The sequence below is a fragment of the Mixophyes fleayi genome, chromosome 12 (genome assembly GCF_038048845.1).
Source record: "Mixophyes fleayi isolate aMixFle1 chromosome 12, aMixFle1.hap1, whole genome shotgun sequence".
NCBI lineage: Eukaryota > Metazoa > Chordata > Amphibia > Anura > Limnodynastidae > Mixophyes > Mixophyes fleayi.
Genome location: NC_134413.1, coordinates 26108078 through 26127214, shown reverse-complemented (window position 1 = coordinate 26127214; position 19137 = coordinate 26108078). Strand labels below are relative to the sequence as shown.

At 38.6% G+C, this 19137-nt stretch overlaps 1 protein-coding gene across 3 annotated transcripts in view; it reads left to right on the top strand.

The window, feature by feature from the left end:
* Positions 1–19137, top strand: part of ZNF106 (zinc finger protein 106) — a 51845-nt gene that overhangs the window by 24747 nt on the left and 7961 nt on the right. For 2 of the 3 annotated variants that reach the window (XM_075192279.1, XM_075192281.1), the window contains 14 exons: positions 580–774; positions 2263–4362; positions 5181–5751; positions 6187–6256; positions 8596–8750; positions 9090–9150; positions 10887–11183; positions 12281–13013; positions 13776–13825; positions 13978–14123; positions 14486–14620; positions 15802–15918; positions 16809–17000; positions 17764–17826. In XM_075192279.1, coding sequence (XP_075048380.1) covers positions 580–774; positions 2263–4362; positions 5181–5751; positions 6187–6256; positions 8596–8750; positions 9090–9150; positions 10887–11183; positions 12281–13013; positions 13776–13825; positions 13978–14123; positions 14486–14620; positions 15802–15918; positions 16809–17000; positions 17764–17826 — 4885 coding nt within the window. The remainder of the gene's footprint in view (positions 1–579; positions 775–2262; positions 4363–5180; positions 5752–6186; positions 6257–8595; positions 8751–9089; positions 9151–10886; positions 11184–12280; positions 13014–13775; positions 13826–13977; positions 14124–14485; positions 14621–15801; positions 15919–16808; positions 17001–17763; positions 17827–19137) is intronic. The other variant, XM_075192280.1, reaches the window with a different exon arrangement.

Here is a 19137-nt window from a genome sequence, read left to right as displayed (position 1 = left end):
TTCAAATTCCCGACCTGCATTTCAGCTGTCCTGGGTCTTGTTACCTCTTTTTGATTGGCTGCTGACCCATCCCCCTCATACTCTTTCTGAACTTGTGGGCAGTGTCCCTGGTGCTAGAAATAAAAGTAAAGTGTGTCACAGAGGCAGCTCACAGCAGCTGACACCATGCTTGGGCTTCAGGGCTGGGGAAACTAGCTCTGTAAGCCCACCTCCCCTGCTTAGCCTCTCTTCCTCTATGCTGTGTGTCCTCATGGGGCAAGATTTTCAGTACAACAATTTAAGAAGATTTTGTTTTTATTATTTTATTTTATAAGCCTTGCCTCTTAATTGTTGGAGAAAAATCTATCCTGGCAATTTTTAAACTTCCATATAAATACTACAACAAAGGAGCATCTACAAACACAAGGTAAAACATTTTAAGCAATCGCCGAGTAAACTTTCTCTGTGCCAGAAAGTTTCTCCGTGCTGTAGCATTTTGTTCAAGGAGACCCTGCCCTAAGAAGAGACACAGCATAGCCTGCATCTGTCAGCAATGCCTGTTGGAAGAATTGAGTGCCCCTCCTCTGCCTCTATCCCCAGAGACAGCAGCCATGAATGCCGCGTCTGCAGGGTGACAGTGGTGGGCCTATCGACTTACGCCAAACACATATCAAGCCAGCTGCACAAAGATAATGTCGATGCCCTGGAAATAGGGGAAGACAAGGAGGAGGTTGAGGAAGAATACTTTGACAAGGAACTCATCCAGTTGATTAACCAAAGGAAGGAGCAAAGCCGGTAAGTTGACATCTCCTGCATTGTGTGTACATTTGTCTTTTTTACAACAGTATGTTGGTCTGGGTGCTTAAGCTAGTTGCATTGAACTAGTAAGCTCAATTTTCTTCCTAGTATGTGTATGTATACTGTTGCTGTTTTTGGTTTGTTTTTTTCAGGATCTTCAAAGACCTGCAAATATTATTTGTTTTTCTTTGAATATGAAAATCTGAAATTTGTGTGCATAATCACATCTGAATCTGTGAATGAAGCACATTTCTAGCAGAAGTAAATTTAAAGAACCACTAAACCTGAAATTAAAGTTGCCCTGTATAAGAGCATTACTAGCGACATTCGTAAAAATATATGTAAAAATTTCAACATCCACTTTTTAATGGACCAGTTAATTGGGCAAAGATAGCAATGACTAACCTTGTCTGACCTCAGATGTCACATGCTTTTTACTGACTCTTCAGCTCTAAGACTGCTCTATTCATTTATTTTTTGTAGATGGATCACTAAAACATTTTTCATTAATGTGTAGATAGCCATGTTTAGTACCAAGCACTTGGTTGTTTATTCGCAGTTCTGGTTATTGTCACGCAGGGGATTTGTAGAGATGCATTTTCAATGTATTCAAAGTTGAAGATGAAGCCATATTGAAGTGCTTTGACTCGCCATACTTTCCCCAACCATGCATCACTGTAAATTCCCACCAATGCTCTTACTAATTGTACCTTTTAAGTGATATTTAATAAAGGACATATGGTGACTGTGTGTTTAAAATGTCTGATACATTGTGATACAGTTCCATTTATAATGTGCTTCCTGACCCCTAGTGGATACAGCGTGCATGTACTTTGACTTTTTAAATAGGACTGACGTTACTAGTGGTTCTCAAAGATTCTGGCAAATCTCTTATTTAGTGTCATGATTTAATTTCTCATTTGTCATAACATTTTCGGCATACATTGTCCGTATAGTCTAACCTCGCCCTATTGATCTACTCCTGTATAACGTTCTCTGTAATTTATGACATGTGAGAGTAGAATGTTTTCAGTTGAGAAATTTTAACCAGTGAAACATGGGTAAAATGGTGCGTGAAGCCCGCTGGTAAGTGGGTGTGTCTTTATTTGGAGGGTGTATATAATATCTTTTAATTCAAAAATTAATATTTCAATGTGTGTTTATATATAGAGATGGATGGATAGATAGATATAGATATACACACACATACTTGACAGCATGCCAAACCAATCCACATGCAGCAAATGGCCACCATTTGCACTCACTACTCAAAAGAAACAGCCTTACGTTAGAACACTTGGTATATGGCTGTGTGTCTGGGTCACAAATATGAAGGTTTAAGTATGGGGTGAACAATAAAACTCTTATTAATATTACATCTCTGCTTCACTATTTAAATGCAGGGAAATGGCCCCAATTCACATAATTTAGCCAAGTTTATTTGTGGTTTTCTTTGGTCCATACATTCTTTTGTTTTCTTTCTAGACCAGATGAGCCATGCAGCTCATCCAAAGAACAAGAAACTGATAACTATCCAAGAAGAAGAGAAGACCGTCTTTCATATCAAGAGACAGGCCAACAGGAGTGGCACAGAGATCCATCGGAGAGGAACTGGCAATGGCATAATGAATGCTTCAACAATCCAAGACCGGGATTCCTGCATCCCACATTAAACCACAATTCTAACTGGCATCTCGGTAGTTCAAGGGGGGGAACTGGATGGCATTTAAATAGTCCATCAAATCGACATTTGATCCATGTCAACGTTGGAGGCACTTGGCACTCAAACGCAGGGGGGGCAACCAGCTGGCACCAAAGAGGCTCCGGGAGAAATTTTCACTGGCATCAGGAGGGGAAAGTGACTTTTCCCAACCAGCATCCTAGAAACTGTGGTGGAAACTGGAAAATGAATCCATACAATGGTAACCAGTGGAACTATGGACCTAATGTTGAAACATTTCCACAAGGGAGGAACAGACCACCGAGGCACTGTGATACTGCTCAGGAACAGGAGTCAGGCTGGAGTAATACAAACTGTCCACCTAACACTTTCTGTAAAGAAAGATTCAAATGGAAAAAAACTGAAAATAAAACCAGCAATGGCACACTCTTTGCAAATTCAGATAAAACCTCTTCAGATAGGACAAATGACTTTACCAGCGACAAACATATAGAAGATAACTTTATCGGTTTTAAAATGTCCAGTAATTCAGATTTATCATCCAAAACAAAACCTGTAATTTGCCCTGAGAAGAACAATAGCCTCTCAAGAGACAAACCACATCGATGGTCTCCTTATCCTTCACAAAAGATCGCAGAGAGTCCACAAGCAATTCCACAGTCTTCGGATAAAGATGTACCTATTCAGTTGGAGGAGACCAAGATTGGTTACCTACAACCAGACCAAGATGAACGTTTGGCTAGCCTCAGGGTAGCAGGAGATAAAGATTTGCTTGATTTCTGTGCTGAGCAGTCTGAGGAAAAGAAGATTGACCACAGTGAGTTGAAAAGCCCCCGTATGCCTTCACTAAAATGCCCACTTCGCAGCATACCTGATATGAAACTTTCCACTTTGAAGAGAGATCAAAAAAATCCTTTAAAAGGTGTAAAACTGCAGTTTCCTACTACTTTTGGGGATAGACAGAATCGATTAAGTGCTCTTAATTTAGAAACTATTAAGTCCAATTCTTACATATCGAAGTTGCGAAGTGCATCTAAACAAATAAAGGTCAACCTGGAAACTCAAGAAAGCAGCAACAAAGAACCAATTGAAACTCTTGGTGAGGTGCTACGCAAGGCCAAAGAGATGCTGCGTAACAGCCAGGCACTTCAGAATCCTCATATTCAGTCTTTAAGTGATACATCTAGTCCTCATATTCAGTCATTAAGTGATACATCTAGCAATCCAAACACAGGAAGAGCTGAAGTGTTTCAAGATTCTTTTGAAACCAGTATTTCCTTTGATGACACCTTAGAAGATGTGAGTGATGATGACTTCTTCAATAATGGGGCAAAAATTGACAACACAGTGGAGTCGAAAAATTCTGATGCAAATTGCAAACTTGAGGAAGACCGCAGCACAAAACACTTAGAACAAATTTTCACCAATTCTGAAACTGTCCTATTTACAGAAAAATTTGCTGACAAATGTTTTCCGTCACAGACCAACCCCGAGTCTCCCGATAGCGAAGATGATAGGAATCCTCATCTGTCTCAAGACTTTCATGATGTTGAAAGTTTTGAAAATGTTTCCGATCTTGAAATGCAAAAAGGTGCTACACATTCCTCCAATCCAATTTTACCAGAATTAAGCAAACTTGGACTTCCTGTTTCTCTCCAGAGGGATCTAACTAGGCATATTAGTTTACGGAGCAAAACTGGAGCACATCTCCCAGAACCTAACCTCAATAGTGCGCGACGCATCAGAAATGTGAGTGGTCATCGCAAGAGTGAGACTGACAAGGATTCCAGCCTCAAACCAACCCTTAGGCAGATTCTGAATGCATCGAGAAGAAATATAAATTGGGAACAGGTTATCCAGCATGTGACCAAGAAGAAGCAGGAGCTAGGCAAAGGATTGCCAAGGTTTGTATATATATATGTGTGTGTTTTATTTATATATAGATATAGTTATAGATAGATATATATAGTGTGTGTATACATATATATTATAGGGTTCCTATAGTCCATTAATTAACACACTTAGTTGGATACTAATTAAATTGATATAGTTTACGAAGTGTAAATAAAGTTTTGGCATCCTAATCATGAAATTAAGAACTGAGCGGATTATTATATATAAATATTAGGACAGCGAGTCAGCAGGGTAGTTTTGCTACCTTTAAAACTGTATTGTGTATTATTTTAACATGTCTTTGCCATTTCCTTTTAAATATTTTGCTATAATTGTTTATAAAGCATACCAATAAAGGATATATTTGATAAAAGGGGTTGATATGTACTTGCACTTGGTGCAGTGTATTTGACTTCTTATATACATATACTTTGTCAGCATACAATCACTGAGGCACAGATTCAACGAAGATTTTAGTTTAGTTTGTAGCAACCAATAATTGTGCATTTAAGTAAAAATGGCCTTTTTGTTCACTGTAATAGAACTTCTATTACATTTCCTGTATTTTCAGTTCTTCTCTCAGGTTTTTAAATCTCTGGGGCTAACTTCACGGGAGTATGTGGGTTTTCTCCATATTCACATTAGCCACCCCCCCCCCCTCAATGTTTTATCTTTAATAACACATCTTTGCATGAACCCTTTAAAGAGATACAATTTTAAATTTGTACATTAGGGCAGAATAGAAGGACAGACTATTAAGTTGTTTTTCATATTGCCAGGCCCATTCCAGAAATCTCTTGTACTAATTTTTTTTTCTCATGTCTTAAAGATTTGGTATAGAAATGGTAGCACAGGTTCAAAGCGAACAAGAAGGTCTTGACTTTGAGGAAGCAGACTTGGAAATTGAAAGTTACCATTGGGATGGCATCGCATTAGGTGCACTGGGTTCAATACGGAAGCGGAGCCTCTCTGAAAGCAGTGTCGCTGTGGACAAGGCCTCTGTTTACAATATTTTTAAAGATCATATCTCAGAAACATGTTGCGAACAACCAACCAACATTCCAAAATGCCAACCAACACCGGCAGCACCTGGACCAAAGGTGGTTTCCACGGTGATGCAATCTGCAAAGCAGGAGGATGTTCCTGCAATACCTCCCTCAGTGGACACTGATGTTCTTAATAACCAAGTTTCAGCTGAAACCTCACAAAGTCAGGATGAAGGTGTGGAAGCCTGTGCAGCCTCAGACAGCTTGTGCATGTTTCAGAGAGCTTGTGAAGACATGGTTCTCAGTGCTCATACAGCAGCTAGTGCTCATGTGGATGGAGGCACTGATAGCTGTGGATCTGGCACTGAGCAAAATGACAGTCAGGGGGTCGGGAAGAAAAGAAGGGCTACTGGGGTAAGTTTTTTTTTTTTTTTGTTTGTTTGTTTTTTTTTGTTTTTTTTCATTTGCATCTTTCAAGTTATGTTCTAAATTCCATAATATTTGCTAAAATAGACATTGCCATGATATTTGGAAAAATATATACTTTTTTAAATGCAACCCTAAATATAGATAATGAACATAAGGAAATAAAATCCTCCTTGCTGTCATATCTATATGGGTTTTTTTTTTTTTTTTAATGAGCTAGGAATTAATGCCACATTTCAAATCTGCATTCTTGTTTTGGAGGTATCTTAATGATCCTATCTGGATTTTGTTGTCTGCATAAAGCAAAATGAATTGTTATGCCAATGATGACATTTTCATTTTTACGTTTTGTATACAGTTCTAAAAAAAAATAATTCTTTCTTGGTAATTAAAATCTTTCATTTATATATTCAATTTGGTAAGGATGGTTCCTGTCCTGAAACCTCAAACTTGGAAAGAAATACTAAAAGAAGGAAAATCCGAGGAATAAAAGGTGAGCTGTCATTAAGTTATTGTTTCTATGTGTTTGCAATAAACAAATGTATGCTGAGTTACACTGATTGGTCTTACTTTGTACTTACGTTGTACAAGCTACAAGGAGTGGTGAAAGAGGTACATAATGCTACTGGAAAGAAACCAGTTCATCATTATGCAAAACAAGTAGAGCCAAGGGAATATAATAGTTTTCCTGGGTGTTGGTTAACTTGATAAAGATGAACACTGTTGTGTCTGGCTGGTTTTCAGACTTCATAATGAAGCTCTTCAAGTGAAATGCATTATATTTATCTTATCTGAAAGCAATACAAATAAACAACCCTAACTAGATCATTTAATACTTTTCTGAAAACACAGATGGAATAAACAGTGTATTTGTAGTAGGAGTTGCAGAAAGGCTTGCACAAACCAATAAATTGGACTTCTGAAGGTGGAAAGCCTGTTTTAATTTTAAAGGCTAAACCAGCAATTCCCAAAGTGTGCTCCGCGGCTCCCGAGGGTGCCGCGGCGCTGTCACAGGGGTGTCGCAGCCAGGAAGAGAAAAAAAAAACAACTTACCAATCCGGCGGCGCCCAGGACAAGCGTGACAAGCCGCCGGGGAGAGGAGGATGCTGGGTTCTGGGCACCGCCGGATTGGAAAGTGTTTTTTTGTTCTTTTTTTTCTCTTCCTGGCCCCCGGGATGCAGAGGGGGCAGAGTGAGGGGATACAGGAGGGCACAGTGTGAGTTAGGTGTAAATTATTCTTTAACAGAAATATAATTGAAAAATTTATATAAAAATATTCTTTTCCCTTGGATTTATGTGTATTATTTTTGCATACAACTAAATAAGTATTTCTGTCCTGACCTGAATACTTATTACGTTTTTTTGACCCAAGTACTTATAAAACGGGACTGCTCCGTTATTATATTGGAGAGGTGCCTTGAAAAAATTACTAAGGGTGCTGCGAATTGCAAAAGTTTGGGAACCATTGGGCTAAACCATGTTCTACTGTCAGCAATTAGATACAGAAAGCATCATGTTAGGCTCCTGACCGATGCAAAAGTCATCTGGTGCATTTTTTAAAAATGAAGGCATGCAGGCATAACCAAAATCCAGAATTCCTTCATAAGGTTTAAATTGCGAGGTATCAGATTGTAACGCAAGCACTGGCTTAACATCTGCAGCTTTATCCAATCGGTGCATGTGTTACAATTTTTAACTTTGAGCTGCCCTGATTGTTAGCTTGGGCCCAAGAACTGTTGCAGCGCTGGGGTTAGATATCCCGAATCGCTGGAGTCTTTCTTTTATTCTGAGGTGTGACAGGATGGACCACCTATACCCTGTCTGTTGTTGCTGGGAACAGGCTGAGCTTACCTTGCCACTGTTCCCTTTCGTTATCCCAAATGCGCCCTCTCACCACAGTAGGAGGGGCTTACAAATGCTGCCACCACTGGACTCCTTTGCTGGCATCCAAAACCGGGTTTCTTCTGAGTAACTGACGCTGCAAGTGTACCCCGTTACTGGTGTACCTGGTTGCTGTGGATGGATCCCCCCTGCCCTATCACACTAGCCAGAGCGGTGGTACTGGATGCTTAGTCCAAATCTCAGAAACAGACAGGAACAGATTAGATTTTGGATCTAATCTGTAGGTCACAAGGATAGAGAAGTTTCCAAGCAGTGCTTTGAAGCAAGTGATGTTTATTTGCTCACCCTGGTTGAAGGTACTAGGGAGCAGGTCAGATGGAACATGAACAATTTTCAATACAAGACGGTGCTTTTTATACAGATTTAAACACAGCTTCTAAGGGTAAGCCAGCCCACTGAGGTCTGAGCTATTTTTAGAATCAGGTTGCAATTTGTTTACCCAAACATGGATTTACATGCAATGCAAAGCTAACAATATTTACACTTATCTGTGATATCATAAAAATTGCAGTGATTTCCTGCATCCTATTTTGAACACAGGAAGTCTAACAGCAGTCTAATTAAACCTACCTGTGCCTTCAGGTGCTAGACCCTCACACATCAAAAAGTCTAATTAACATGAGATTAACATGGGTCCTTTATTCAGAACGATACACAAAAGACTTCCTCCACAAAGGCTTATTGTATCAGATATATACCTCAGAAATCATGCATTTCCTCTAGAAAAGATAAAACAAACAAATTCCTTCCCCTGGTCTCAGAAATAAAGATATCTCTTTTACCAACATACCCACAATATCAAAAATAAGTACATTTGCAATTATATAAATAAGCGCCCTGCGCTATTTCCTTTACATAAATTTATACCACAAGTTATTTATAAGTGATCCAGTCACATGAGGTTTACTAAAGTTTTTGTTTTCCTATAAGAGCGTTCCCAGGTGGATCAGCTATTAAACATTTCCTTAAGGGAAGAAGAGCTGAACACTTCACTCCTGGGTGTTGATAATCACCTTCTCCAGGCTCGAGCAACTCTACAGGCAGCTTACTTGGAAGTTCAGCGTCTATTGGTACTGAAACAGCAGGTAAAACATTTTGCACACTGTTCTTATAATGCAGAAATCAAATTAAACCTCCTCTCATCTGTGCCATTTGTCTTTCTGTCTCCGTTCTTGCTTGTTAAACACACCCAGCAGTTTTAAGTAAAATCTAATAAAAATCTGTATTTTAAGAAATAAGTTGATGCTTATCTATCAGTGCTATTCTATCAACATAGAGGATTATCCAAGGAGCACATTTTCCAAACAGCTGTTTAGAGAAATTATTTATTGGTAAAAGCACACACTGCAACATAAAACTTTTCACACCAAATTCTAAGTAATTCTTAATTATGTGATAATTACCCTTGAACCTCTATTGTGCAGATAACAATGGAAATGAGTGCCATGAGGACACAGAGAATTCAAATTTTGCAAGGACTTCAAGGTAATGGGATATAAACAAAAATCAAGTGCATGTGTTGTGCTACAAGCATCTGTACTTACAAGGAGTATGTACAGTCATGGGCAAAAGTTTTGAGAATCACACAAGTATTGGTATTCACATATTTTGCTGCTTCAGTATTTTTAGACCTTTTTGTCAGATGTTACTGAATTAGAAGCATTTCAAGCATTCAGGCTTTTATTGACAACTGCATTAAGTTTATGCAGAGTCAATATTTGCAGTATTGACCCTTCTTTTTGAAGACCTTTTCAATTTGCTTTGGCATGCTGTCAATCAACTTCTGGGCCACATACTGACTGAAGGCCAGCCATTCTTGCCTAATCAATGCTTGGAGTTGTCAGAATTTGTGGATTTTTGTTTGTCCACCTGCCTCTTGGGGATTGACCACAAATTCTCAATGGGATTATGGTCTGGGGAGTTTCCTGGCCATGGACCCAAAATGTTGATGTTTTGATCCCAGAGACACTTAGTTATCACTTTTGCCTTATGGCAAAATGCTCCATCGTGCTGTAAAATGCATTCTTCGTCACCAAACTGTTCTTGGATGGTTGGGAGAAGTTGCTCATGGAGGATGTTTTGGTACCATTCTTTATTTATGGCTGTGTTCTTAGGCAAAATTGTGAGTGAGACCACTCCCTTGGTTGAGAAGAAACACCACACATGAATGGTCTCAGGATGCTTTACTGTTGGCATGGCACATGACTGATGGTATCCTTTCCTTCTCCAGACAAGCGTTTTTCCAGATGCCCCAAACAATCTGAAAGGAAACTCATCAGAGAAAATTACTTTACCACAGTCCTCAGCAGTCCACTCCATGTATCTTTGCAGAATATCAGTCTGTCCCTGATATTTTTCCTGGAGAGAAGTGGCTTCTGTGCTGGCCTTCTTGACACCAGGCCATTCTCCAAAAGTGTTCGCCTCACTGTGCATGAAGATGGACTCACACCTGCCTGCTGTCATTCTCTGCAACGGTGGCGCCCCGATCCCACAGCTGAATCAACTTTAGGAGACATTCCTGTTGCTTGCTGGACGTTCTTGGGCGCCCTGAAGCCTTCTTCGTAACTATTGAACCTCTCTCCTTGAAGTTCTTGATCCGATAAATGGTTGATTTAGGTGTAATCTTACTAGCAGCAATATCCTTGCCTGTGAAGCCCTGTTTGTGTAAAACAATCATGACTATGTGTTTCCTTGCACATAACCATGGTTAACAGAAGAACTATAATTTCAAGCGCCACCCTCCTTTTAAAGCTTCCAGTCTGTTGTTCTAACTTAATCAGCATGATAGAGTGATCTCCAGCCTTGTCCTCGTCAACACTTTCACCTGTGTTAACAAGAAAATCACTGAACTCATATCATCTGGTACTTTTGTGGCAGGGCTGAAATGGAGTGTAAATGTTGTTGGGATAAAGTTTATTGTCATAGCAAAGAAGGACTTTGAAATTAGTTGCAATTCATCTGATCACTCTTCATGACATTCTGGAGTATATGCAAATTGCCATCATAAAAACGGAGGCAGCAGACTATGTGAAAAATAATATTTGTGTCATTCTCAAAACTTTTGGCCATTATTATATGTCTTTGCCCCCTTTTCCATATATTATCCACCAAATCATTCTTTCTCATTCTCCTCTTCCTTCACAATTCAGTGTATAGAACAATATATTTCCTAAACTTGTAATTATGTAATAACAATAAGCCTATTTCTCGTTTGTAAAAAGGCACCTATGAACCTGCCAATGAGGTAGAAGAGGGAACAACAAGTGGTACGCCACCACAGACACCAGTTGTCACTCCTGGACATCTGATTTCTTTTCTCTTGGAGCCTCCAGCCTATCTTTCCCCACAAACACAACCACCAAGCACACTGTTACCTGCTCCTGTCCCCGTATACACACCGCCAGCAATCCATCCTGCCCTGGCTATTCCTGATTCATCAGTAACAATTAAACAAGAACCAGTTTCACCTGTGAGAATTGAAGAGAACATGGTTATACCACCACCATCAGAGACCAATGGTACGTCAACCTATAATACCACGTAACGGTGTCTATGCTGCACAGTGTGCCTCCCGGCGTGTAATCTTGGTTTGCAAGTCAGTCCAGTGTTATATCAAGCAGTCTGGCTTTCTTCATTTTTACATTGAGAAGTAAAACCTGTGATTTGTATGCCATGGTTTATCAAACATTCTACAAGGAAAAAAAACCTAGTGAATGCTTTCTACAGACCTGTCCGTTTGTCTCCACATAAATCGCCTGAGGTTTTCTAAAGTGTAAAACATATTTTAAAAGCAATGGGATCCTGTCAAAAGCTATTTTTCTTGTTAACCGATCCCTAAACCTAAAAGTTGCTTTATGTGGAAAAAATGTTAGTAGAATTCTCAAATGTGTGTGTAAACACTTCAGTGATTTTTCAGAACCAAATACATTTAAAGGCTTTGATCACCATTGACACCTTTTTTAATTATAATGAAGTTTGTAAGTGTGTTGTAAGGCACTGCCTGGTGCTTTTCAGTCTGCGGGTTTAAAAGAGCTGTCCTTTAACTAGAGAATAATTTCTTACAATGTCAGATGTCTTAAAATGCACCTGCCATGTACACACACGGTGGTAGTAGCCATTTTATGGGCTGAACCAGTATTCATGATGATGCAGTATATCCGTTCACTAGAAACCAGTAGCATCACTGGAACACATTTTTACAATACATAATTTTTAAATTATGGAGATCCGGTTTATTTAACTGACTTTTTCCCCCCTAGTCTATTATGCCATGTCTTGCTTTTCACTGCTGCTAAAAGTAGTTGGATGTTTTGCCACAGATTAGCTAAAAGTGCTGTCTAAAGTTCAGGTAGTCTGAGCCAGGTTCATTAAGTGAATGGTACACATTATAACACCAAGTGAGAACTATCTGCTGGTCAAGTTCCAGGTCAATAAAACAATAGACCATAAGTTTTATTTTTTTAATATTTATTACAGAGCTCTACCTTATAGTTCATATCATGGTAACGTTCTTTTAAATAATAGATTGTGTTTGTAAATAATAGTAATTGCACATTACCTGATGCCGTTGTATTTCTGTTGTACATTTTTTTTAAACCTTCTTTTTCTTTGGTAGGTGAAAGCAGCCAAAATACATCTGTATATCCAATCATTACAGCCACCATGTCTCTTTCTGAACTAACAAGCACATTTCCTGTGATTAGTGGGGATCAGTCCCTGGATAAACCAAGTGTATCAACTGCATCATCACAAACTTTCTTTAGCACGCCAAAATCAGAATCCGACAGCCCAGGAAATCGGCCGGTGTCTGTTCAGAGTCCACTTCAAGGACATACTCTTCCATTCAGTATGTCTCCAAAAGAAACCAGCTGCTCAACAGGTCCCGCCGAGCACGCTGAATCAACTCTTATCACAATAGAGAGTAAAATAGGGAAGAAAAAGAAGTTACGGAAAAAGAAGACCTTACGACCTACACACATACCTGAAAACAGCGATACCGAGCAGGACATCTCCAGTAAGCCAGTGAGAAAAGTAAAGTGTAGAAGACTCTCAAAGGAAACAACAGTCAGCACATCTACTTCTGTAGAACTGGAGATCGACACCGCATCGCAAGAAACAGAGATGAACAAAGAGGACAGTGATTCCAGTATAGAAGTGATGGAAATACCGAACCCTCGTTTTGAGGTGGTGCACATAGACTCCCACTCTGACAATGAAAAACCAGATAGTCCATCTAAAACTGAACTTGCAGGCGTTGTGTGCTCTAGCCAAGGGAGTTTAGAGACAAATGATGAAGTAACATCTACTAGTGAGCTCGGCACGAATTATGTAGTGGAGAATGTGGTAAGGTGAGCAACAGTGGAAATGTTTATGCTGGGGGGGGATAATTATAAATATGTCTACACAGGGTGAAAGCAGCCATTATGTGAACTAAATCAATTACCAGCTTATTCTGTATGAACCAGTGATATTCCTAAGTTGTTAGAGACAGATGTCACTAGTTCCTGGTGAACTGATGGGGCTGCATTCTTATGGAAATTGGTTTGGGCCACAAAATGTCTCCACTGTCCATAGAAAAAGAATGACTTTAAGGTGAGCTGGTAAAATGCGTTGTCAAAAGCCACAGATGGTCCTAAAGTTAGGGAAGCAATACTTGGTAAACTGTAATAGATGTTTACTAAATGTTGAATAGACATAAATATAACACCATTGGATCCATATAGATATGTGTAAAAAAAAAACGTAGTGAAAAAAGTACCTGTATTTTAAAGCAATCAGTCAGCGATATACTTGGTTTTGGGAGATACTAATAAGTAAAAAATAAGTGGTGGTCAATTTTATGTTACGTAAAAAGCAACCCATGTATGAGCTGCCATTTATATTAATTAAAAGTAATAAGCATGATGTGGTTTTTTTGTAACAAAATCTCTGTTTACTATTACATTTTCAAGTACAAAAGTTACTGTTAATGGTATTAGCTACAATTGCTCGCATTTTCAGTAGATGTAAAAATATTTTGAGACAAAAATGTAATTTATTAAAAAAAATAAAAAAATATATGTATATATATAATATATTATTTTTTCTTTTCTCTTTATTCTCAAATGCAGCATGGCCAGTGAGCGTAGAGCCTCCAACCAAACTACAAAGAACTCTTCGGGTGAGTATATCGTGGGCGGGAAAAAGTTGCTTTGACTAGAGAACACTGATATTTCAAGGAAAAATAAATAGTAGATTAAAATAGATCTGTCTGGGACAGAAAATGAGATATCCAGCTAGGTACCACTAGTAATTTCAGGTTCTCTTTATCAGAAGTATCTTCAGAAACTGGGGAAGATGAGGAACCTACAGAAGGCAACTTTGAAGGACACCAAGCTTCTGTCAATGCCATCCAGATCTTTGATGGCATGCTCTACACGTGTTCTGCTGACAAATCAGTGCGAGTATACAACCTTGTGGTAAGTAAATGTTATAAGTAAAATCAGTCTGTTACCTACCCATGGCCTTCCAGCTCATTTTCCTTGTGATCTTCAAAATCATTTCTTTAGCCTTTTATTTCAGTTTTACTAGCTTAGTTGGTTGTAAAGGACTCCCACACTAAGCAGAATGTAGGGTTTAAACATGATATATTTGTAGATATTGATGTTTCTTTTGTCTGTGTCTAAAATGATCATATGGACACTGGGAGTTACCAAGTGTACATCAATGTTTGTTTATAGTTTGAGGGCATTTTCCATTGATGCATCGTTTTACTAAGATTTGATTTTAATCTGCAGTGTTTGCAAAATAATAAGTGCCGCTTGCTTTTGACTCTTTGCAGAATCGACAGTGTGAGGGTGTTTTTGAAGGTCACACATCAAAAGTGAATTGCCTCCTTGTGACTCAAACATATGGGAAGAACGCAGTGCTATTTACTGGGTCCAGCGATCACACAATCCGATGCTATTCTATTACGGTACATTATTCCATAAAATATACCAGGTTTTTTTTTTTGATTTTCTTCATTTTATATATGAAGCATTGATTACTTGCAGAAATCTGAGGTTTCTACAAGAAAGCAAAATATATAATGTTTTGTTTTGATGTATAAACCATGGAAACTGCAGGTATGGTTAATTATAAGAATGTGAAACATTTATTACCAGTCTGAAATATTAGGGATTTAGGCACTCTCCCTCTGAGAACTTTCAATCTAAAGGGATTTGGTGAATATACAAACACAAGCTATGGGTAGATTGTGATGGTTGAGTGGTGTCATGAGCTTGGCAATGAAATGCCTTTTGAGAGGCCTGAAAATGTTATATCCAAGTTCCATAAATGTGGTAAAGCGCAGGAAAAGTATTGCAAATGTGAATGTCAAGAGGTTATCAGAGGACAGGAAAGACGCTGGGTTGTTGGACAGTTTTGAGAATGTTTGGAAATGAGGAAAGCAATGAAGCATAGACTGTATTGTGGTAGAGAAATTGATTGTGATGGGACATGTGTTGTTGAAATGCTCCTACCTGACTATATTCATTTTTAAAAGGTTATACAGTTGTTTCTTATGCTGCTTTTACAAGCGCTGATATGGTATTGAGGCTTATGTGCTTTACATTTGATGTATACTTCTTTCCAGTTGCATTAAGTTCCGCCAGATGATGTTTTTGGTTGCCTGACACAGCGGTGTTATACAAAATAGCCAGCTCTTGCACATGAACATTTTTGGAAATGTGAAAGCACAATAGAATGTACAAAAACATACAGCTAATGGATTTGTTTGAAGACACATCAAGGAAAAAGAGAAATAATTAAGGGATAATTAAAGTAGGCACACAGATGAATATACAAAATATGGTTGTGTGGTGCAGTATTTTCTAATGTAAAGAAACCAAAACACAGTAGATATTTGAAATGATTGAGTTTGCCTAATGATATTGTTTCTAGGTCTTTGTATCTGTCTTGATAAGCTTATCCTCCCATAGTATTATATTCGCATAAAATGTGCTATTTTCTGTCACATGACATGAACAGGTAGAAAATGCTTCTTCCAGGACACCAGGTTCATTATGGTTATGAGATTTTGTATTTTGGTTTGGTACTACAGATTTGTTTTCTTGCTTTTAAATTATTTTTTTTTCCTCCCCCATGTCTCTGTAGTCCCGGGAATGTATCGAGACTTTAGATCTTGGAGAACGAGTCCTGTGTCTACATGTGCGATGGAAAATTCTATACGCAGGACTTGCCAATGGGACTGTAGTCACTTTCTCCACAAAGGTTAGTGAATCTTTGGTTCGATTTTCACAAACCTCATTTTGGGTCGTAATTTGATGTATTTGTATAATTCAACTTTACTTTAATCAAACAGTTAAAAATAGTTTTGACCATTTCTATTTTGGCAAAAAAAAAATTGTAAGAGGAGTAAACTTCTTATTTTAAATTTAACAGTTCCATATACAGAGCCTAAATACTGTTCTGCTAGAATATTAAGGCTGGTGTTGCAGGCTTTTTCTGCTGTTTCTCTCAAGTTATTTATTTATTTTAAATATAGATTGAAATGAATAGGTTTTGCCTGGAGGTTGTCACACAGAGTTATTTTTCTCTATATATAGTGTATATCCTATTTCTCATTCATTCCATTTGGGGGCACTGCTTACCAATGGATTCAGAGAATTGGATTTTAAAGCGAGTACAAAATCGTCTTTTCCCCACCTGTCACACAAGCGATTAAACAACTGCAGAAAAGCTGCTTGGATACCATAATCGTCACCATTTATTTATATAGTGCCACTAATTACACAGTGCTGTATATAGAATATTTGTCATTCACATTAGTCCCTGCCCCATTGGAGCTTACAGTCTAAATTCCCTAACACACACTTGTCAATTTTGTGAGCAGCCAATTAACCTACCAGTATGTTTTTCGAGTGTGGGAGGAAACCAAAGCACCCAGAGGAAACACGGTCAAACATAGGGAGAACTACACACAGAAGTTTTTTTTAGCCAGGACAATTGCTGTGAGATGTTATAGATATTGCTTGCCTAGCTGTTTTTATGCTTCATGAAGATATTTTACTGATGAACAATATATACTATATATTCAAGTTCTTTGAAGTGTTTTTTTGCTCCATTTTTAAAAGATTGAATTTTTTTGTTTTGTTTTTAAGAACAACAAGCAGATTGATGTGTTTGAATGCCACGGTCCCCGAGCAGTTAGTTGTATGGCAACTGCACAGGAAGGTGCTCGAAGACTGCTACTTGTGGGTTCCTATGACTGTACCATCAGTGTTCGAGATGCCCGTAATGGCCTCCTTCTCCGCACTTTAGAGGGTCACACTAAAACGGTCCTCTGTATGAAGGTAAGAAAAGCCTGATGATTTTGTGCTGTTTACGTTATTATGAAAGCCAGCTCATTACATTCTGATGTGGTTGTGAAGTGAAATATGGATGTGATTTGCCATGAATTTATTAAAGACTTCAGTATTTTAGAAGTGAAAAACATTTAGAGACTAAATTTGCATACGTATAGTACAAATGTCATTGGGTGGCCGTAAGGATATTGTTCCCAACATACTTTAAAGGAACACAAAGGGTACAAATTGAAAATATGAAACACATTTTATTGTGTCTTACCTCCTCCCAAAGTGGACTGGGAAACTCCAGGGCAAAGGCTCAGAAACGAGAAGTGACGTTTTACTGGGAGAAACTTCAGCTGTTTCATTTGCACCCTTTTCAGATTTCTTTAAAAAGTAGAAAGATATACAAATTAGGTAAAAGCAAACGTGTGGTTTTTTTTTTGGTTTTTTTTGTTTTGTTTTGTTTTTTTTACAATGTTCCGAAAATCTGTTCCTTACATGCTCACCAGCGCGGTCACCATTGTTTTTTGTGCATACTTCTTGTGGTACATCCGTTATCTCAGGGACATTCTCAGATGATTAGGAGTCCAGGAGCAACAATCATTATCCTTTCAGCTTCCAACTACACCTCAGAAATATTTGTTTGCAAACTGTCATACTCTGTATTCTCATATTTATTTTATTTATTTTTTAAAAAAACAAAAAAACCCATTTATTTCCAATTACTATTATAATGTCTATTATAGCTTTCAACTACTTTTTACAGGTTGTTAACGACCTGGTGTTCAGTGGATCAAGCGATCAATCTGTCCATGCTCATAACATACATGTAAGTTGTACAGACTTTAATGAACGTATCCTCCATTGCATGAAATGGTTAGCGCAAACATTACTAATAAGATAAACCCACTACTGAAAATGTATCTCCATCCAAACCTGTTTATATTAATAATGTACCTGATATCACTGAAGTCAGAGCTGGATTAAGGCTTTGGGGGGGCCCCTATGGTCTAAAATTAAGGACATCGTGACATCATTCACAAGAAAACGAGAAACTATTGAATAGGATGTAAAGTATATATGGTGTTTCCTTGGTATCTACCCAAAATGAAGACATTATTTAGTTAGTGTATATTTGTCTTTGTTCTGTCTTGATGTTGGTTGTAACTGCGATGTAAAAAGATTTTCCATTTGAAACCTCTAAAAGCAAGGACTTATTCAAGCTATTTCTTTTAAGTGAAATTAACTTATTCAGCTAGAATGCGGATGTTAGCAAAGGGAAGGAGGAGCTTACAGTCTAAGCCCAGCTGAGGTGAGGTTGTCCAAGTAAACTACCTGATAGGCTAATTTGGATGCAAACAGGGGTGTATTGCAAATTAAAATTGTCATTAGGCAGGATCAAATCGACAGGATATGGGGCGTTGCTGTGGGCGCTGCAATCATATATGGGCCTGTTCAGCACACAACTCCAAACACTTCCCTTTCAAAAGCACTGGCAGCTCTGCGTTCTCCACTGTTAGGTGTAAGTGGCTTCCCCGTAAAGCAGGCCAGTTTGAAGAAGGACATAACTCCCTTCAGTTGAGTGAGCGAGACAGTCAAACCACAATGGAGAAAGTTGGCAGCCAGTCTATTCTCCTGTTATTGCAGCTTTCATTCCGGTCTGTGTTTTAGGCTCATTTGCTGTTTGTCCGGATCCTGAAGTATTGGGCCCTACATAACAAAGGGATATATGCTGGTCACCTTTTGGAAGCCATGCAACAGTTAAACACTCTACGCCCCCAACATTAAATCAATAGCATTCCCGTTTAACAAATAGGCCTATTTCTCTTAATAACCCCTACATTATTAGCACTCCCATTATATCAATAAAAAGCAAACGGCAATACCCTCCACATTGCATAAATCAACGATGACCCCAAATTACAGCAATAAGCAATTCACTTCACAAACAACAATTCTCTTTCCCCACATTATACATTGTTACCTGCCCCTATACCAGTACCACTCCTTCACCACACAGCTCCCATCACCTATAAACTGTTCTAAGCTGTGTCTGTGGTCACGGAACAGGGAGCGAAATCCTCCACAGCTGACACGGCGCAGGGGGAGACGGTAGATTATGCACACACCCGCGGCAGGG